This window comes from Leucoraja erinacea, chromosome 14 (assembly GCF_028641065.1).
Source record: "Leucoraja erinacea ecotype New England chromosome 14, Leri_hhj_1, whole genome shotgun sequence".
NCBI lineage: Eukaryota > Metazoa > Chordata > Chondrichthyes > Rajiformes > Rajidae > Leucoraja > Leucoraja erinaceus.
Genome location: NC_073390.1, coordinates 6,713,618 through 6,736,117, shown reverse-complemented (window position 1 = coordinate 6,736,117; position 22,500 = coordinate 6,713,618). Strand labels below are relative to the sequence as shown.

The 22,500-nt window shown below is 44.4% G+C and overlaps 1 protein-coding gene across 47 annotated transcripts in view; it reads right to left on the bottom strand.

Moving 5' to 3' along the window:
- LOC129703226 (mucin-2-like) overlaps positions 1 to 22,500 on the bottom strand; it is a 177,536-nt gene that overhangs the window by 126,315 nt on the left and 28,721 nt on the right. For 34 of the 47 annotated variants that reach the window (XM_055645492.1, XM_055645491.1, XM_055645478.1 and 31 more), the window contains exons 2-5: positions 22,438 to 22,500; positions 21,019 to 21,201; positions 8,978 to 9,127; positions 6,930 to 7,040 (exon numbers count right to left, since the gene is read on the bottom strand). The exon at positions 22,438 to 22,500 is cut by the window's right edge and continues 54 nt beyond it. In XM_055645492.1, the coding sequence (XP_055501467.1) occupies positions 6,930 to 7,040; positions 8,978 to 9,127; positions 21,019 to 21,201; positions 22,438 to 22,500 (507 nt within the window). The remainder of the gene's footprint in view (positions 1 to 6,929; positions 7,041 to 8,977; positions 9,128 to 21,018; positions 21,202 to 22,437) is intronic. The other 13 variants (XM_055645473.1, XM_055645506.1, XM_055645482.1 and 10 more) reach the window with 9 other exon arrangements.

Sequence of the window (22,500 nt, the reverse complement as noted above, 5' to 3'; positions counted from 1 at the left end):
TAAAATGTGTCCTGACAAATAATCTCCAAATTCAGTTTAACAAAAGCCAAGCAAGAATTGGAAGTAAAGATAGACCGTACATATGTGGTCTGAAAGGTACTGCGGGAGATTCTGAGGAATAGGATTTATTTGTATTTGCAAAGAAGATAAACAACTTGTGATTGTCAGCTTGTCTTTCATTATGGGAAATTACATTATTGTTATAATTGAAGAGATCACTGGGGATGGATGAAGGCAGAACTGTGGACATGGTCCACATGGAAATTAGCATAGACTTTGACATTTCCCATAAGGAAATTATGCCGAGGATCGCCTGTGTTGGAGCTCCACCCAGCTCGGTCTGTGGACTTCGGGAGCCACAGTCTCCGATAGGAAGCGGCCGATTGGAAACCCCAGGCCGTTGAGAGTGTTCTTCCGACGCCGGAGTTCCATCTTCCCGGCGAGAGGGTCTGAAACATCGGGCCGCCCCCTTCCGGCGACTGGGGAGGCCTCAATAGGCCCCGACCACGGGTTAACAAGAGGACTGAACTTTGTTACCTTCCCTCACAGTGGGAAATGTTGATTCCGCTGTGTGGGGATGTTTTTATGTTTTATGTTACATTCTATAGTGTTGTGTTCATCTAATCTGTCTGCTGCATGGTAACTCAAATTTCACTGCACCAGTTGGTGTATGTGACAATAAATGTCCTTTGTCCTTTGTCCCTTTGTCTTTGATTATGTGAAATGACATAATTGTGATAACTTAAGAGACCAACAAGAGGATGGATGAAGGCAGAACTGTAAACATGGTCCACATGGACCTTAACATAGTCTTTGACATTTCCCATAAGGTCGGCTGGACCAGAAGCTTAGAATATATGGGATCCAGGGTGAAAGGGCAAATTAGATACACAATTTAGCTCAGAACCATGTACCGTGAAGCATTTAGGGAAGATAAACCACACCAGGTTTTAAACAGTGAATGGTAGAGCCTGGGGAGTGTTTTTAAACATCAGGACATTAGGGGACATCTATAGTTCCCTGTGAGTGGCAACGCCCTTGGTAAGAGTTGTGAAGAAAGCATGCGGTGTGCTGGCCTTCATCAGGCAAGCCTAGTGTCGTAATGGAAACACCATGTACAACTTGTACAACTTGGTGGTTAAGGTACACTAAGAGTATTCTGTGCAGTTCTGCTTGGCTTTTGTTAAACTTAAATGGGTATAGACATTAGATTTTGAGAACCTTTTAAATAACTGCCATTAAACACATTTTAAGGCTGAATATTCCCGTAATATTTGCAGCTAGAACTACAGGTCCTGGAATGACACCATCTGCGGTATCTACGACATTGACTGTCAATTCCACAGCATCAGAATCTGGTGAGTATTCAACATGGAAAGAAGTGCCCAGCCTATCCAATAACTCACAGTTTAAGGATAAGGGGGAAATCTTTTAGGACCGAGATGAGGAAAACTTTTTTCACACAGAGAGTGGTGACTCTCTGGAATTCTTTTCCGCAGAAGGTAGTTGAGGCCAGTTCATTGGCTATATTTAAGAGGGCGTTAGATGTGGCCCTTGTGGCTAAAGGGATCAGGGGGTATGGAGAGAAGGCAGGTACAGGATACTGAGTTGGATGATCAGCCATGATCATATTGAATGGCGGTGCAGGCTCGAAGGGCCGAATGGCCTACTCATGCACCTATTTTCTATGTTTCTATGTTTCTATCACATAAGGTTTGGCGAGGATTGTCGTACTGCGCATGTTGTTCCATTGTTTAAAAAGGGTTCTAAGAGTAAACCTAGCAATTATAGGCCTGTTAGTTTGACTTCAGTGGTGGGCAATTTAATGGAAAAGATACTTAGAGATAATATATATAAGCATCTGGATAAACAGGGTCTGATTAGGAACAGTCAGCATGGATTTCTGCCTGGAAGGTCATGTTTGACTAATCTTCTTGAATTTTTTGAAGAGGTTACTGGGGAAATTGACGAGGGTAAAGCAGTGGATGTTGTCTATATGGACTTTAGTAAGGCCTTTGACAAGGTTCCTCATGGAAGGTTGGTTAAGAAGGTTCAACTGTTGGGTATAAATGCAGGAGTAGCAAGATGGATTCAACAGTGGCTGAATGGGAGAAGCCAGAGGGTAATGGTGGATGGTTGTTTGTCGGGTTGGAGGCAGGTGCCTCAGGGATCGGTGTTGGGTCCTTTGGTGTTTGTCATGTACATCAATGATCTGGATGAAGGTGTGGTAAATTGGGTTAGTAAGTATGCAGATGATACCAAGATAGTTGTGGATAATGAAGAGGATTTCTAAAGTCTACAGAGTGATTTAGGCCATTTGGAAGAATGGGCTGAAAGATGGCAGATGGAGTTTAATGCTGATAAATGTGAGGTGCCACACCTTGGCAGAACAAATCAAAATAGGACGTACATGGTGAATGGTAGGGAATTGAAGAATACAGTTGAACAGAGGGATCTGGGAATAACCGTGCATAGTTCCTTGAAGGTGGAATCTCATATAGATAGGGTGGTAAAGAAAGCTTTTGGTATGCTAGCCTTTATAAATCAGAGCATTGAGTATAGAAGCTGGGATGTAATTTTAAAATTGTACAAGGCATTGGTGAGACCAAACCTGGAGTATGGTGTACAATTTTGGCCGCCCAATTATAGGAAGGATGTCAACAAAATAGAGAGAGTACAGAGTAGATTTACTAGAATGTTGCCTGGGTTTCAACAACTAAGTTACAGAGAAAGGTTGAATAAGTTAGGTCTTTATTCTCTGGAGCGCAGAAGGTTAAGGGGGGACTTGATAGAGGTCTTTAAAATGATGAGAGGGATAGACAGAGTTGATGTGGATCAGCTTTTCCCTTTGAGAATAGGGAAGATTCAAACAAGAGGACATGACTTCAGAATTAAGGGACAGAAGTTTAGGGGTAACATGAGGGGGAACTTCTTTACTCAGAGAGTGGTAGCGGTGTGGAATGAGCTTCCAGTGGAAGTGGTGGAGGCAGGTTTGTTGGTATCATTTAAAAATAAATTGGATAGGCATATGGATGAGAAGGGAATGGAGGGTTATGGTATGAGTGCAGGCAGGTGGGACTAAGGGAAAAAAGTTGTTCGCCACGGACTTGTAGGGCCGAGATGGCCTGTTTCCGTGCTGTAATTGTTATACGGTTATATGGTTATAAACCCTAAAGAGAAGGCAATATTCCCATGAATCTTTTCTGCATCCTCTCCAGCTTAATCACACCCTTCCAATAGTTTGGTGACCAGAACTGCACAGAATACTCCAAGTGTAGCTTAACCAACAAGTTGCACAATTTCGCCATGGTGTCTCAATTACTCCACTCAATGGCTTGCCTGATGAAGGCCAGCGCACCGCACGCTTTCTTCACAACTCTCACCACCTGCGTTGCCACTCACAGGGAACTATAGGTGTCCCCAAATGTCCCGATGTTTGAAAATACAGTGAAGGCAATATTCCTATGAATCTTTCAAAGGTATCAAAGGTATTTTATTGGTCACATTCACATACACCGAGGTGTAATGAAGTGAAATGCGTTTTGCCATTTTGCAGCACACAAAAAAAGAATACAGACATAACACCAATGAGAGTCTTAAACACAAAGAACATCCCCCCACAATGGCTCCCACCATGAGGGAAGGCACAAAGTCCAGTCCCCAACCCCAGTTCACCCATAGTTGGGCCTATTGAGGCCTCCACAGTTGCCTCTACGGAGGCCCGATGTTCCTGGCCGTTCTCGCCGGGTGGTGGTGCTCCGGCGTCGGGAGAGTCCTCACAGCGGCATGGGAACCCTGGAACATACTGGAGGCCGCGGCTTCCAAAGCCGACAAGGCCGCGCCGGTTGGAGCTCCACAACTGCCGATCTCGTCGCGAGATCCCAGGCTCCCGGTGTAAAGTTCGGCGCCGCCGCCCGCAGCTGGCCGCTCCACAGTCCCGCAGCTCCGCGATGTTGTTCCCGGCGGTCTCAGCTCACCGGAGCTCCAGCGCGGCGACCCAGGCAAGGCATCGCCCGCTCCACGATAGCGCTCCAGCGCTGTGCCGCTGCCGAAACCGAGGTTCTGGGCGGTCCGTGACAGGAAACGCCGCTCCAGGCCCGCTGGTAGGCCGCGAGGATGGGTCGAAGCTGCAGCCCGGAGAAAAGCTGCCTCTCCGACCAGGTAGGGACCCTGAAAGGCAGTTTCCCCCTTTCCCCTCCCCCCCACACACAAAAAAGTCTAGACCTCCAAACAAAACATTTTAACTAACTAAAAATAAAAATAAAACGGTGAAAAGACAGACAACTGCTGGCAGGGCAGCCGCACACAGGACAGCGCTCGCCTTTTCTGCATGCTCTCCAGTTTAATCACACCCTTCCAATAGTTTGGTGACCAGAACTGCACAGAATACTCCAAGTGTAGCTTAACCAACAAGTTGTACAAGTTGTACATAGTGTTTCCATTACTACACTCAATGGCTTGTCCTGTTGAGGGTTTAGTTTGTAGCGGGTTTTTAAATATGTTTGTGTGGGGGGTGGGGGGTGTGTGGGGGAAACTTTTGGAAATCTTCCCTGGATGGAGTCCCGACCTTTTCCCTGTCGGGTCTCTGTTGCCGTTGGGGCCCAGCGCCGTGGAGCGGCCTCCAACCGGAACGACCTGGAGGCTCAAGTCACGGGGCCTGTGGAGCCTGTGGAGCCTGTGGAGCCTGTGGAGCCTGTGGAGCCTGTGGAGCTGGAGCCTGTGGAGCCTGTGGAGCTGTGGAGCTGTGGAGCTGTGGAGCCTGTGGAGTGGAGCTGCGGACCTACCTCCGAGGAGCTGGCCAGCTTCGGAGCGTGGAGAGTTGCGGTGGCGCGCTGTTGCGACCCGACTCCGGTGGATGGTGACACCGGGAACTCGCAGGTCCCCGGTGGGAGACTGCTTTGCGGGGCACTGGCAACGGCGACTTCTCCCGCCTGAATTGCGCAGTTGAGAGTGACCTGGAGCGGGGCCTTACAACGCCTGGCGCGGCTTTAATTTGCCTTGCGGACTTTCTAGCGCCCGCCCGCAAGGACCAATTTGGGTTTGTCAGCTTGCCTTTGTTTCTGGGAAATTATATTATAGTGGTAATTGAAGAGAGGATGGATGAAAGCAGAACTGTGGACATGGTCCACATGGACCTGAGCATAGTCTTTGACATTTCCCTTGAGGAACATATGGGATCCAGGGTGAAAGAGCGAACTTTATGATCACCGTGCAATCAGTGTGAGTAATTGAAGTTAATGCAAGTACCTGATGCTGAACCTGTAAATACTGATGCCACTTTAGCAAAATGTATTGTGCTAATATATATAATGTGCTTCTTGAATATTCTTGAATATTTTTTTGAATTCTGGCACAATTTACGTACTTGGCAAGTAACAGGTAAAAATGCTATTGGCATAACTGTCCAAAACTGTCCTACACAGATTTGGATGCTGTGAAATTGACATCCATTGTCGTAGATGGTCCAGATGTATGGAATGCAGGTTGAGACAGTGAATTAAATACAGAATTTAACTCAAATGTATGTAAAGGTGTATCTTTTGGGAAGTTAAACCAGGCTACATATTACATGGTGAATGTTTGAAACTTGGGGAGCTTTATTGAGCATCAGTGGATTTGGGTATGTCCATAGTCCCTAGAATTGGCAACAGAGGTAGAAAGTGTCATGAAGAAGGCCAGCATACCACAAGTCGTCTTCACGACATTGAGCAATTAAGCTACATTTGGAGTAATCTGTGTAATTCTGGTCACCAAACTAGTGGACAGGTGTGATTAAGCTGGAGAGGATGCAGAAAAGATTCATAACAATATTGCGTTCTCTGCAGGGTTTATGTGATGACATGTTATTGGTTAGGCTGGGCTATTCTTTCCCTGGTCCAGTCAAGCAGTGACTTTATGGAGGTTTAACATGTCATGAGAGGCATCGATAAAATGCATGGTCACGGTCTTTAACCGCATGTACTAGAGTCTCAAACTAGAAGGCTGTGGTTTAAATTGAATGGGATTGATTTAGAAACATAGAAACATAGAAAATAGGTGCAGGAGTAGGCCATTTGGCCCTTCGAGCCTGCGCCGCCATTCAATATGATCATGGCTGATCACCCAACTCAGTATCCTGTACCTGCCTTCTCTCCATACCCACTGATCCCCTTAGCCACAAGGACCACATCTAACTCCCTCTTAAATATAGCCAATGAACTGGCCTTGGGTGAATTTAAAGGGGATGTGAGGGACGTGTTCTTCACACAGAGTGCAGTGGGTATATGGAATGAGTTGCTAAAGGAGGTGGTAGAGGTGGATATCACCACAAACTTAAAAACATATTTGGACAGGCAGGTGGATCGGCAAGGTTTAGAGGAATAAGGGGCACTTGCACGCAACTGGGATTAACATAGATAGATATTTTGGTCAGTGTGGTCAAGACGAGCCAAAGAGCCTGTTTCTGCTTGCTGCAGTCATTGAGGTGATTATTGTCAATGACAATGCAGTTGTACAATCGCATGTGAAGGTTTCATTGCTGCTTCCCACAGACATTGTTCCTGCTGTCCTGCTTGTTGCAGAAATAGGGGGGCAGGACACCGTAATTATATGGGAGCAGGCACTGAAATCACCGTGAGTAAAGGAAGTCTGGTCCAGAAGGTTAAAAGACATGGGATCCAGGGTGAGATCCAGGGATAGAAAAATTCACTCATGCCAATGTGACGTGATACATTTTGTGAAGGTAAACTAGGACAGGATGTACTGTGAATGTCAGAACATGTGGTTACCTGATGTAAAACCTATAATTACTGGTACTGATAATGAATGTCACTTTAGCAGAATCTATCGTATTCATATATATAATTGGCTTCTCGTATTCATTAAATTCTGGCATCTTTTACATACTTGGTAGCATAAAAATGCTGTTGCCAACATTGTCCAATACTCACCAAATTCTGATGCTGTGGATTTGACAGTCATTGTTGTAGATGTTGTGGATTCAACTGTCAATGGTTGAGTGGAGATGTCAGTTGCTGGTGGTGTAACAGTGCTTGTTGTTTCTGAAGGCAAACACAAATATAAGGCTGATAGGCTGCATTTGGAGTATTGTGAGCAATTTTGGGCACCATATCTGAGGAGGCATGTGCTGGCCCTGCAGAGGGTCCAGAGGACGTTTGCAAGAATGATCCCAGGAATGAATGGGTCCCAGGCAAGGACCAAGTTGGGATTGTGTAGGAAAGAACTGCAGATGCTGGTTTAAATCAACGGTAGACACAAAACGCTGGAGTAACTCAGCGGGACAGGCAGCATCTCTGGAGAGAAGGAATGGGTAATGTTTCGTGTCGATACCCTTTTTCAAATTTGGTATTGTCAGCCTGGCTTTGTTTGTGGGAAATTATTTGGTTGTGGTAATTGAAAGCTTACCTAGAAGATCAATGAGGCATATCTGTGGATGTTGTCCACATGGATTTTAGTCTGGCCTTTGACAATTCCCACAAGGTAGTCTGGTCCAGAAGGTTAAAAGACATGGGATCCAGGGTGAGATCCAGGGATAGAAAAATTCACTCATGCCAATGTGACGTGATATATTTTGTGAAGGTAATCTATGAGGTACAGAGTGAATGTCAGAACATGTGGAGCTTTATTGAATATCAGGCACTGGGTGCAAATCCACAGTTCCCTGAAAAGAGCAACGCAGGTAGACTGAGTAGTTTATTGTGTTCCTATGTACAATGGGCTTCTGATATATCCTTGAAATTCTGGCATCTTTTACATACTTGTATCATTGTCCAATATTCACGAAATCCTGAGGCTGTGGAATTGTCAGTCGTTGTCATAGATGTTGTGGATTCACCTGCTGGTTTGGAAATTGCTCTGCCAAGGACAAGAAGGCTCTGCAGAGTAGTGCGTTCGGCCGAACGCACTATGGGAACTTCACTTGCCCCCCTGCAGGAACTATACATCAGGAGATGCAACTCCAGAGCCAACAATATCATGAGAGACCCCTTCCACCCCTGCAATGGACTGTTCCAGCTGCTACGGTCAGGCAAACGCCTCCGTTGCCATGCGGTGAGAACAGAGAGGTTGAGAAGGAGTTTCTTCCCAGAGGCCATTCGGACTGTAAACGCCTATCTCACCAGGGACTAACAAAACTGAACGTTTTTCCTTCCATTATTTATTATGTAAAAGTATATGTGTGTTATGATTGTGTTTATAGTTTGTTTAGTTGTTTGGTTATTTGTCTTTTTGCACAAAAGTCCGCAAGCATTGCCACTTTCATTTCACTGCACATCTCGTATGTGTATGTGACAAATAAACATGACTTGACTTGACTCGACTTGCCCATGGTTGAGTGGATATGTCAATAGCTCGGGGTGTAACAGTGCTTGTGGTTTCTGAAGTGGTTGTGAAGATTGGTGAGACGGCAAATGACATACAAAATTTAATATGTAAGGTGCATTTTGGAATGCATTTTGGGATGAGAAACCAGGCTGCAATGTATATGGTGAATGTTAGAGGCTTGAGAAGTTGTTTTGAACATCACGACATTTGGGACGTCAATAGTTTCCTCGTTGTGGCATCACAGGTAGAAAGAGTTGTGAGGAAAGCATGTGGTGTGCTGGCTTGTTTCTGTGCTGAATAACTATGAATCTAGGAATCTGTAAAACACAGATTTGCTCGATCCTTGCTGCTGACATGGAGAAGATTGGTGTCATTGGCGTTGTGACTGAGCAGTCACTTGGGGAGGTTTCATTGGTGTTTCCCGATTAAGTTGTCTCCGCTGTGCTGCATGTTGCTAAAATAGATATAAACACAGCGACTACAGACCTGAATTATATGGGTGCAGATACTATGAGATCACTGCGAATAATTGAAGTCAATCTGATTACCTGATGTAAAACCTGTAAGTACTGGTGCTGATAAGTAATCTCACACTTTTACATAAATGGTTACGTAACCAGTAAAAATGCAGTTGGCAACACTGTCCAATACTCACCAAGTTCTAATACTGTGAAGACGTGAGCAGCTGACTGTGTAACAATGCCTGCGGTTCCAGAAGAGGTTGTGGAAGTGGTTGTGAACATTGGTGCTGTAGATGTCGGTAGTGGATGTGTTATAGATGATTCAGTGTTAGGAGCTGTTGTAGCTGCAAAAATGACCGGGTTATTCAGTGTTAGAAATGGGTCCTGAGAAATAATCTCCTTATTCAGTTTAACAATAGCGAAGCAGAAAGAGGAAGCTAAGCTACACCGCACATTAAAGTTCTGATAGGTACTGGAAAGGATTCTGATGGATAGAATTTATTTATTTCGATAGGCAAAGAAAATTTTGGAATTGTCAGTTGAGCTTTGTTTGGGCAAAATGATTAATTCTGGTAATTGAAGAGGTCACCACGAGGATTGATGAAGGCAGATTTGTGGACATTGTCCACATGGGCTTTAACATGTCCTTCGGTATTTACCACAAGGTAGGCTGGTCCAGAAGGTTGGAATACATGGGATCCAGGATGAGAGAGCAAATTGGATACAAAAATTAACTCTGACCAATGTAACTTTTGTAAGATAAACCAGGCCAGGATGTTCACCTCCCCCACCCCTCTCCTCATTATTTAGTTTAAAGCCCCATCTACAGCCTAAGTTGTACAACTCGCCAGGACCTTGGTCAATAGACAATTGACAATAGACAATAGGTGCAGGAGTAGGCCATTCAGCCCTTCGAGCCAGCACCGCCATTCAATGCGATCATGGCTGATCATCCCCAATCAGTGCCCCCTTCCTGCCTTTTCCCATATCCCCTGACTCCGCTATCTTTAAGAGCCCTATCTAGCTCTCTCTGGAAAGTATCCAGAGAACCTGCCTCCTGAGGCAGAGAATTTCACAGACTCGCAACTCTCTGTGAGAAAAAGTGTTTCCTCATCTCTGTTCTAAATGGCTTACCCCTTATCCTTAAACTGTGGCCCCTGGTATGGACTCCCCCAACCTCGGGAACAAGGTTCCAGCATCATTCAGGTGGAGTCCATCCTAGCTCCCTCCTTCCCCAATGTTAATGCCAATGTCCTGTGAATTCAAACCCACTTGTCCCACACCAAATTTGAGCCACTTTTAACTTTCTAATCTTGAATTTAACTTTCTAATTTCATCAACCCTACACCAATTTGCTCACGGCTCAGGTAGCAATCCAGAGATTATTACTTATTTGGTCTTCTTTTTATTTAATCCACAGCTGCTTAAATTCTCTCAGCAGAATCTCTTTCCGTGTTTTACTCATGTCATTGGTACCAACATGGACCACAATAACTGGATCTTCCCCCTCCCACTCTAGGCCAGATGAGATGTATCGATCCTGGACACCAGGCAGGCAACATGGCCTTTGGGACTGTTGAATTGCTCCCTGATCCACAGTGCCATGGTTACGTTGCTCATCACTCCAACAGCCCCCATTCTGATCAATACAGGGAACAAGACTCTCAGGCCTGTTAGACAAACTCAAGGGCTGAGGCTCCTCCAAAATTGCCCCTTGGATTTCCCTACCTGCCGCAGTTGCAGTCATACCCTCCTGAACACAAACCAAATTTGGAGAAGGTAATCTAACGCGTGTGACTGGCCTCAGGTTCATAGCATCCAGGAAATTCTCCACATTCAATTCTAACATGGGCAGGACCTACACAGTGAATGGTAAGGCTCTGGGTAGTGTTGTAGAGCAGAGGGATCTAGGAGTTCAGGTGCATAGCTCCCTGAAGGTGGAGTCACGCGGTAGATCGGGTGGTTAAAAAGTATTTTGGCACATTGTCCTTCAACAGCCAGAGTACTGAGTATAGAAGATGGGAGGTCTTGTGCAGTTGTAAAGGCATTGGTGAGGCCATATTTAGAGTATTGTATTCGGCTCTGGGCACCGTGTTATAGGAAAGATGGTGTCAAGCTGGAAAGGATACTGAGAGGATTTACGAGGATGAGAGTAGCAACACAGATAAGCAGAGTGGTGAAGAAAGCACGTCGTAGGCATTGAGTATAGCAGTTGAAACCCGATGTTACATTGTATAGATTGGTGGTTGGGCTACACTTGGAGTATTCTGTGCAGTTCTGGTAACCATAATTTTGGAAGGGTGTGAGAGCATGCAGAAAAGATTCATAGGAATATTGCCTCATCCGGAAGGTTTAAGGGAAAGGAGTTATTGGACAGGTGGCCTTGCCCTCCCTGGTATAATCAAGACAGAGGGTTGACTTTATAGAGTTTCACAATGTCATGAGAAGCATAGATAAGCTGGTTAGTCATGGTCTTTTTCACTGTGTGCAGGCATTTAGAAGTAGAAGGCATAGTTTCAAGTGAGTGGGGAAAGAGTTAAAGGGGATATGAGAGGCAGGTTTTTCACACAGGGTTTAGTGGGTATATGGAACGAGTTGATAAAGGAGATGACAGATGTAGATAGAATTACAATGCTAAAAATATATTTGAAGAGGTGCATGAATGGAACCATTGTTGTAGCTGCACAAATGACAGGGATAATCAGTCTTAGAAAGTGTCCTGAGAAATAATCCCTCATTCACTTAACAATAGCCAAAGCAGCAATAGGAAGTAATTATACACCTTATGTGAGTGGTCTGAAAGTTACACAAAGGAATTCTGATGGATAGGATTTATTTGTATTTGGAAAGTTAAGGACCGATTTGGAATTTTACTTCGGAGTCACGTGAGTGACTACGTGAAGAACCCCGCTAGGACGCATGCGTGTCATATCGCTACACGCATTGCATTCAACAAGCCACAGCAGGGGGAAGGACGTTCCCCTTAAGCGGCAGAATTAAAAAGCCGACAACAGCAGGTAAGGAGACTCTGCGTTTTTCCAACTTACCTTGCAGGTGGAAAGATGGACAGCTGTGCCCGACTTCGCTCCCGCTCCGGCCAAATCCACTCCTCGGCCGGGCGGGAAAGCGAAGCTGAAAACGGACCGAATGCCAGACTCCGATGGAGAGTCTGACTTTGAGCAGCCGTGAGCGGCCAGTGCCCGTGAGCACCGGGGCCGGTTTGAGCGGTTGCAGGATGACGAGCAGCCGCGAGCGGCCAGTGCCCGTGAGCATTGGAGCCGGTTGGAGCGGCTGCGGGAATTGGAGCAGCCGCGAGTGGCCTATGCCCGAGAGCATAAGAGCCAGTTGGAGCGGCTGCTGGAGGAGATACTCCAAAGTGGGAGATGGAGGCTAGCCACAGTGGACAATCAATAAGCCCCACAGCAGTACCCCTTGTGGGGCTGCACAGTGCCTCTCCCTCATCAGAGGAGAGCACGGAGGATCAATTCTGGGCTGACCCTGAACAGGGCAGGGAACAACATATGCCTGGGGTGAAAGAAGACATGCTGGACATGGTGTCCCAGTTTTTCCAACCAGACCAAACTGGCCAAGACCTGGAGCCAAAAATAGCGGCTAGCATTGACTATATGTCATTTAATCAATTACAGGCACTGGCTCTATCAGACACCATGGCACGACATTTACCTCCAAGGAACTGCAAGTCATTAAATGTTCCCAGTGTAAACCAGTGCATCTGGAAACATGTGCGGTCATCAATTAGAACCAGTGATTTAAAAATTCAAAAATTCAAAAAGTCCTAAAAGTGTTAACGGCAGGAATAACAGCTTTTGCCCGCACTTTGAAGGAGCAAAACATGACCCAAGACCACCAGGATGCACTAGCTTTACTGTGCATCTCACAATATGAGTTGAACAACATTATAAAAAGTGCAATCCAACCAGCATTAGACCCCAAATTTGCCGGCCTCTGTAAACCAGGAACCTCCAAACCGCCAATTCTCTTATTTGGAGGGGATTTACCTAAACAAGTCAAGGAACTTGATGAAGAGGCGAAAACACTGGGGCTCATAAAAGAAGCAACCAAAACCTACTACGGCCAAAAATATCAACCCTACGGACCCTTCAGACGGTCAACACAAATCGGGGCAAGCGCAAAAACCAGGAGCACCCAACAGCGGTCTTTTTTAGGCCATGGCCCAGACCGACCGCCCTGGAAAATGCGCAAGCCTTCAACCCAACAACAGACCCAGACAACGGCGCCTCAACGTCCACGGAGGATGCCGAAGAAATAACACACCTACCACTGGTAACCATGGAGATAGGTGGGTCTGGTTCCTTAAGAATTAAAGGGAGCATGAAAGTTGGTGGGAGGTTACGATATTATTTGGATGCATGGAATAAGATAACTACAGACACTTACATTCTAAGCAGTATCCAGGGTTATACCATAGAATTTATATTAAAACATAACCCTCCAGTACAGCATGTACCGAACCGAATGTTCGTGCTCACAGGCATAGAAAAATCTAAAGCACATGCTGAAATACAACGACTATATAAAAAAGGAGTAATTTAACACACCCAACACGAATCACAGGAATTCGTGTCCAATATCTTTATAAAAAACAAGATGGTGGTTGCCGCATCATCATCGATTTGACAACTTTAAATACCTTTTACAATATATTCATTTCAAAATGGAAACCTTTGTTACTGCTAAGCAATTAGTTTCCGAAGACTACTATATGGCAAGCATCGATTTAAAAGATGCTTACTATACAGTACCCATAAGAGGTGACCACAGATGCTATTTAAAATTCAACTGGATGGGACATTCTGAAAATACAGGGCACTACCAAATGGGCTAACATCAGCCCCCAGGTTATTCACAAAAATTTTGAAACCAGCCCTGGCGTTATTGCGAAAACAAAAACACATGGTAATGGCATATCTAGATGACATATATATTGTTGGCAAAACTCTGGAATTGGCTAAACAAGCAGTAACAGCCACACAACAATTGTTTGAAGAACTGGGATTTATCATCCATCCAGTTAAGTCTAAATTAACGCCTTCAACAAAAATGGATTACCTGGGGTTCACCATTAACTCAGTTCTCATGTCAGTGACTTTGCCAAAAGAAAAGGTTACAGCCTTAAAAGAGGCTTGTAGCGAAATCATTGACATCACCAAACCATCCATTAGACTGGTAGCCAGAATAATTGGGAAAATAGTGGCCGCATTTCCAGCCACACAATTCGGTCCTTTACACTATCGAAATTTACAGAGAGCAAAAATAAGAGCACTCAAAATTAATGGTGCCCATTTTGACAGACCAATGAAGCTACCTACAGAGGCCATAATAGAACTAAAATGGTGGGAACACAACATCAAGTATTGTTCCAACCCAATAATTATCAGCAACCCGTCTATGGTACTACAAACTGATGCCAGTGCACTTGGTTGGGGAGCCACAAATTCCATCTCCAGCTGTGGAGGGAGATGGAATGCACAGGAGGCAACATTATTAAAAGCACGGGGCATAAACTACCTGGAAAAGTTAAGTGCATTCCATGGCCTTAAGTCATATTGTTCTGGGTTAAATCACCAGCATGTTAGACTACAAATTGACAACACCACCGTGGTAGCATATATCAACCATATGGGTGGAAATAAATCAACATCATGTGACAATCTGGCCAACACAACTTGGCAATGGTGTATCCAGAGAAATATTTGGATATCAGCTACCTACTTACCAGGTAAATTAAATTTAGTGGCAGACATCAGGTCACGCAAATTAAATGAAAACACTGAATGGATGTTGGATAAAAATGTATTTGCTAAAGTTACAGCATGGTATGGAACACCAGATATCGATCTTTTCGCATCCAGGCTCAATCACCAGTTACCAAGTTATGTTTCATGGGAACCAGACCCTGGGGCAGCAGCTACAGATGCATTTTCGCTGCATTGGGGGAAATTGTTTATTTATGCATTCCCTCCTTTCTGCCTCATCAGTCGGGTATTAAGGAAAATACAACAAGACTCTGCGTCTGGTATTTTGATAGTACCCGATTGGCCTACTCAACCATGGTTCCCGGTATTAGAACCGTGCATCACCATCCAACATAGACAAAATTTACTGGTCCATCCAGTAACACAGGAAAGTCACCCCTGTCATAATCATACAAACCTATTAATTTGTAGAGTTTGAAAGCGCCACTACAACACCTGGGACTGACGGACCGAACAATGGACATGATTGCATCGGCCCACAGACAGTCCACCAAAAAACAGTACTTGGTGCACATCAAGAAATGGGGGAAGTACTGTCACGACAATAACCTGAACCACAGGTCAAACAGCATTCCGTCTGTTCTGGAATTTCTGGCCAGCCTACACTACGATGAGGGGTTCAGCTATAGTGCCATCAACTGCGCCAGAAGTGCTCTGTCAAATTACCTGTTGCAAGGAACAGAGCAGCATTCTGTAGGGACACACCCCCTGGTAACCAAACTCATGAGGGGCATTTTCAATATGAATCCCCCAAGAACCAGGTACACCCAAATTTGGGATGTGAGCATTGTATTGACCATGTTGAGAAACTGGTCTCCACCTACAGCTCTGTCCCTACAGAAACTCACCATGAAAATGGTCATGTTGATGGCTTTGGTCACGGCACAAAGGGTCCAGTCGCTACAAAAACTAAGGCTGGACAACTTGACTATTTCATCTGGGAATTTGACTTTTCATATCCATGAATTAATTAAACAGAACAGACAGGGAACAGCAGGGCAAAAAATAGAGTTCAGTGCCAACCCGACGGATGATCACCTCTGTATAGTAACTCACTTACTATTATACATGGAACAGACAAGAATCATCAGAGGGAAAGAAATGGCACTGTTAATCAGCCACAAACAGCCACACACAAAAGTGACAGTCCAGACCATCTCACAATGGCTAAAACAGGTCCTAATAAAAGCAGAAGTAGATACTAACATTTTTTAATCTCGCACCACCAGGGCTGCAGCCACATCAGCAGCAATACAGTTGGATGTTCCTATGGACCAAATCCTCAAGACTGCAGGATGGTCAACGGAAAGAACGTTCCAACGATTTTATAATAAACCGGTCATAGAACCTGGAACATTTGCAGAAACACATTTAAGTTCTGTAATATGATTTTACCCCATAAATAGGGGCTATGATTTGGGGTTAATAAAATTATTTTCGTTGTTTCAATATCGTATTGATATCTAATGATGTTAACACTATTCTCCCCACAATCAAGGCAGATGTGAGGCATGTACTCGTTCCACGGCATGAAATCACAGAGCTTTAAAATCTTCATATAGTCACTCACGTGACTCCGAAGTAAAATAGTAAGATTAAACGAGAACTTACCAGTTTGAAGTTTGATCTTTATTTTATGATTAACATTGAGGGAATATGTGCCCTCCGCTCCCACCCTTGATCATATACTCAACTGGTATCTCTTCTCTAATCTTACTATGTTTAGTCATTACAGTTATCTGTGATTCCACACAGCTGCTTTGAAGAATGACACTCATGCGTCCTAGCGGGGTTCTTCACGTATTCCCTCAACGTTACTCCTCATAAAATAAAGATCAAACTTCAAACTGGTAAGTTCTCGTTTAATCTTACTATTGTCAGCTTGGATTTGTTTATGGGAAATGCATTGACAGTGGTAATTGAAAAAATCACCAAGAAGGTCAATGAAACTAGTGCTGTGAACATTGTCCACATGGATCTTGGCATGGCCTTTGACATTCCCATAAGGTTGGGTGGGCCACAAGGTTGGAATACATGGGATCCAGGGTGAGCGAGCAAATTGGACACACAAGTTAACTCAGATCAATTTAAAGTAAAGCATTAGACAATAGACAATACACAATAGACAATAGGTGCAGGAGTAGGCCATTCGGCCCTTCGAGCCAGCCACGCCATTCACTGTGATCATGGCTCATCATCCACAATCAGTAACCCGTTCCTGCCTTCTCCCCATATCCCCTGACTTCCCTATCTTTAAGAGCCATATCTAGCACTCCCTTGAAAATATCCAGAGAATTCCACAGACTCACAACTCTCTGTGTAAAAAAGTTCCTCATCTCCATTCTAAATGGCTTACCCCTTATTCTTAATATGGCCCCTGGCTCTGGACTCCCCCAAAATCAGGAACATGTTCTCTGCCCCTAGAGTGTCCAAACCCTTAGTAATCTTATGTTTCAATAAGATTCCCTCTCATCCTTCTAAATTCCAGAGTATACAAGCCCAGCCGCTCCGTTCTCTCAGCATATGACAGTCCCGCCATTGCGGGAATTAACCTTGTAAACCTACGCTGTACTCCCTCAATAGGAAGAATGTCCTTCCTCAAATTAGGGGACCAAAACTGCACACAATACTCCAGGTTTGGCCTCGCTAGGGCTCCGTACAAATGCAGAAGGAACTCTTTGTTCCTATACTCAACTACTCTTGTTATAAAGGCCAACATGCCATTCGCTTTCTTCGCTCCCTGCTGTACCTGCATGCTTACTTTCATAGACTGATGAACAAGGACCCCCAGATCCCATTGTACTTCCTCTTTTCCCAACTTGACACCATTTAGATAATAATCTGCCTTCCTGTTTTTGCTACCAAAATGGATAACCTCACATTTATCCATATTAATCTGCATCTGCCACACATCTGCCCACTCACCCAACCTGTCCAAGTCACCCTGCATTCTCATAGCATCCTCCTCACTGTTCACATTGCCACCCAGCTTTGTGTCATCTGAAAACTTGCTAATGTTACTTTGAATCCCTTCATCTAAATTATTGATGTATATTGTAAATAGCTGCTTTCCCAGCACCGAGCCTTGTGCTATCCGACTTAAGGGTCTGTCCCACGAGCATGTGACTGCATGTGGCAAATCCGACCAAACCAGAAGCGGGGGCCGCGCGGAGGTCAAGTGAGTGACATGGAGTTCGAGCGAAGTCCGCGGGAAGTTTGCGCGTGACGTACGGCGTCGAGGTGCTGCGTACGGTGTCGAGGCGGCTGGAGGCCGGCAGGCTGTTGCCGTGCGGAATGTTTGAACACGTTCAGTTTTTCGGAACCCCGCGCGATGTTGGGACCAGCTCCGCACATCTCCATACGGCTCTGGCGATCGAAGTGGGACCGGCCCCGCAAGGCCGTACGGCTCAAGCAACCACGTTAGGTCGCGCTTGCCGCATGGAGTCGCATGCTCGTGGGACAGGCCCTGTGGGTCGCGCTTGCTGCATGGAGTTGCATGCTCATCGGACAGGCCCTTAATCACTGCCTGCCTTTCTAAAGGGGACTCGTTAATCCCTATTCATAGTTTTCTGTCTGCCAACCAATTTTCTATCCATGTCAGCACTCTACCCCCAATGCCATGTGCCGTCATTTTGCCCACTAATCTCCTATGTGGGACCTTATCAAATACTTTCTGAAAGTCCAGGTACACTACATCCACTGGCTCTCCCTTGTCCATTTTATGAGTCACATCCTCAAAAAATTGGAAAAGATTAGTCAAGCATGATTTCCCCTTCGCAAATCCATGCTCTCAGACCGATCCTGTTACTGCTATTTCATCTTTTATGATTGACTCCAGCATCTTCCCCACCAACAATGTCAGGCTAACTGGTCTATAATTCCCTGTTTTCTCTCTCCCGCCTTTCTTAAAAGGTGGGATAACATTAGCTACCTTCCAATCCACAGGAACTGATCCATAGAACATTGGAAAATGATCACCAATGTGTCCACGATTTTTAGAGCCACTTCCTTAAGTACCCTGGGACGCAGACCATGCATAGCCTTCAGTCCCATCAATCTACCCAACACCATTTCCTGCCTAATGTGGATTTCCTTCAGTTCCTCCGTCGCCCAAGAACCTTTGGCCACTAGTACATCAGGAAGATTGTTTGTGTCCTCCTTAGTGAAGACGGATACCAAGTACCTGTTCAACTCATCTGCCATTTCCATGTTCCGCATAATAAATTCACCTTTTTTAGTCTTCAAGGGTCCAAATTTGTTTTTAACTAATGATTTCCTCTTCACATACCTAAAGAAGCTTTTACTATCCTCCTTTATATTCTTGGCTACCTTACCTTCGTACCTCATCTTTTCTCCCCATATTGCCTTTTTAGTTATCTTCTGTTGATCTTTAAACATTACCCAATCCTCTTGCTTCCCGCTCATCTTTGCTACGTTGTACTTCTTCTCTTTTATTTTAATACTGTCCCTGACTTCCCTTGTCTGCCACGGTTGCCCTTTACTCCCCTTGAAATCATTCTTCCTCTTTGGAATGAAATTTGGGAAATTCAACCAGTCAGGTGGGGTTTGCTCGCCTTCATCAGCCAAGGCATGAAGTATAGTAGTTGAGACACCAAGTTAGAATTGTATAAATTGTTGGTTAGGCTACACTTGGAGTATTCCATGCTGGTCACGATATTATTGGAAGGGTGTGGTTAAGCTGGTAAGAATGCAAAAAGACTTAGATAGTGACCTGAGAAATAATCTCTTCATTTGGTTTAACAAAAGCCAATGCAGCAATTGGAAGTAATTAGACACCTAATGTAAGTGGTCTGAAAGCTACCTGAAGGAATTCTGATGGACAGGATTTATTTGTAATTGGAAAGTAAATGACCGATTTGGGATAGTCAGCTTGGATTTGTTTATTGGAAATGCATTGACAGTGGTAATTGAAGATATCACCAAGAAGGTCAATGAAACCAGTGCTGTGGACATTGTCCACATGGATCTTGGCATGGCCTTTGACATTCCCACAAGGTAGAGTGGGCCACAAGGCTGGAATACATGGGATCCAGGGTGAACGAGCAAATTGGACACACAAGTTAACTCAGATCAATTTAAAGTAAAGCGTTTTGGGAAATTTAACCAGTTCTGGGTGGGGTTTGCTCACCTTCATCAGCCAAGGCACGAAGTATGGTAGTTGTGACACCAAGATAGAATTGTATAAATTGTAGGTTAGGCTACAATGGAGTATTCCGTGCAGTTCTGGTCACTATATTATTGGAAGGGTGCGATTAAGCTGGTGAGGATGCAGAAAAGATTCATAACAATATTGCCTTATGCAACAAGGAGTTTTTGGATTCACAAGACCTCTTTTCCCTGACCAACTAAGGCTGAGCATTGATGTTATGGAGGTTGATAATCTTGTGAGAAGCCTAAAAACGTTGGATGGTTATGGTCTTTTTCGTTGTGCATGGGAGCCTCGAACTAGAAGCCATAGGTTAAGGGTGAAAGAGCAAAAAGTTATAGGGGATCTGAGGGGTATATTTTCCACAGAGAGTTTGATGGGTTCAGTGAAGTAGTTGTCGATTCTGTCCAATACTCACCAAATTCAAATACTGTGGTATTGGCGGTCATTGTCGTAGATGTTTCAGATACACCCACCATAGGATGAGTGGAGATGTCAGTTACAGGTGGTGTAACAATGCCTGTGGTTCCTGAAGTGGTTGTGAACATTGTTGATGTAGATGTCGATAGTGGGTGTGTTGTAGATGCCTCAGTGTTAGGATTCATTCCAGGAGCTGTTGCTCAGATGAGTTAAAGGGGATCTGAGGGGCAGGTTTTTCACACAGGGTTCAGTGGGTATATGAAACTAGTTGGTAAAGGAGATGACAGATGTGGATAGAATTACAAAGTTTAAAACACATTTGGACAGGTAAATGAATTGGCAAGTTTTAGAGGACTATAGGGCATTGCAAATAAATGGGATTAATATAGATTAACATTTTGGTCGATGTGGATAACATGGGCCAAAAGGCGATTTTTTTAACGCTGTTTAACGCTGAATGTATAAAGCACAGATTTAGTTCATGCTTGCTCCTGACATTAAGGTGGCCGTTGTCATTGAAGATGTAGCTGTATATTTCAGTTGTTGACGTTTAATTGGTGTTTCCTGTAGACATTAACTGTGCTGTGCTGCTTGTTGCTGCTTGTAAAGACAAGGCTGGATACTTCAATTATACAGGGGTAGGCATAATGAAACACTGAGTAATCGAATTATAGGTAACCTAATGTAACCTCCAAAACTTCTACCAGTAGTGATGATGTTAAGTGATGTCACATTAGCTCATTTTATTGTGTTCATAGATATGATGGAATATTGTTTAATTCTTGCATCTTTTACACACTTGGCAGCATAACCTGTAAAAATGCTGTTCACAACATTGTCCAATACTCACCAAATTCTAATGCTGTGAAATTGGCAGTCCTTGTCGTAGGTGTTGTGGATTCACCTGTCAATGGTTGAGTGGAGACATTAGTAGCTGGTGGTGTAACAGTGCTTGTTGTTGCTGAAGTAGTTGTGAAGATTGGTGTTGTAGACATCTCAGTGTCAGCATTGATTTCATGAACTGTTCTTGTAACTGCATACAGTGAATGACAGGGATAGTCAGTCTTAGAAAGTGGCCTGAGAAATAATCTCTTCATTTGGTTTAACAAAAGCCAAAAAAGCAATAGGAAGTAATTATACACCTTACGTAAGTAGTATGAAAGTTACCTGAAGGAATTCTGATGGACAGGATTTATTTGTTTTTGTAAAGTTAAGGACCGATTTGGGATAGTCAGCTTGGATTTGTTTATGGGAAATGCATTGACAGTGGTAATTGAAGAAATCACCAAGAAAGTCAGTGAAACCAGTGCGGTGGACATTGACCACAAGGATCTTGGCATGGCCTTTGACATTCCAACAAGTTAGAGTGGGCCACAAGGCTGGAATACATGGGATCCAGGGTGAACAAGCAAATTGGACACACGTTAACTCAGATCAATTTAAAGTTGCGCATTTTGGGAAGCTCAGCCAGTTCAGGGTGGGGTTTGCTCACCTTCATCAGCCAAGGCACGAAGTATGGTAGTTGAGACACTATGCTGCAATGGTGTCTCAAATTGGTGGTTAGGCTACACTTGGAGTATTCCATGGGGTCTGGTCACCATATTATTTGAAGGGTGTGATCAATCTGATGAGGTTGCAGAAAATATTCATAGGAATATTGCCTTGTGGAGGGTTTAAGCACCAAGGAATTATTAGAGAAGCTAGACTCTTTTCTCTGACCCAACCAAGGACGATGGTTGATGTTATTGCGGTGGGAGGAAACCGAAGATCCGGGAGAAAACCCATGTGCTCATGGTGGATAACATACAAACTCCGTACAGACAAGCACCTGTAGTCAGGATCGAACTTGGGTCCCTGACGCTGTGAGGCAGCAACTCTACTGCTGCGCCACCATGCCATCAGCTTGGCTTTTTTTGTGGGAAATGGTTGTTTCCAACAATTGAAGAGGTCACGAGAGGATTGAAGAAGGCGGAGCTCTGGATGTTGTCCACATGGACTTTAGCAAGTCCTTTGATATTTCCCATGAGGTAGGTTTGTCCATAAGTTTAGAATGCATGGGATTGAGGGAGAGAGAGCAAACGGAATGAAACTGCATTTATTTATGAATACATCTTTAGGTATTTACACGTGTTAAATGGTGTCACTTTAGCAATGATTATAAAATGTGTAAAGATCCTTCCTGAATCTGTCATAACTGCAGCTTCCATTTCTTGGTTTGCAGCAGAACAATGCATGCAAAGTGGCTGTGGGACCATCGCCTATTACCCACCAGTTTGTCGTGTTGTGGAATTGACAACTGTTGTAGAGGTTGCAGAGCCATTTGTTGATGTTG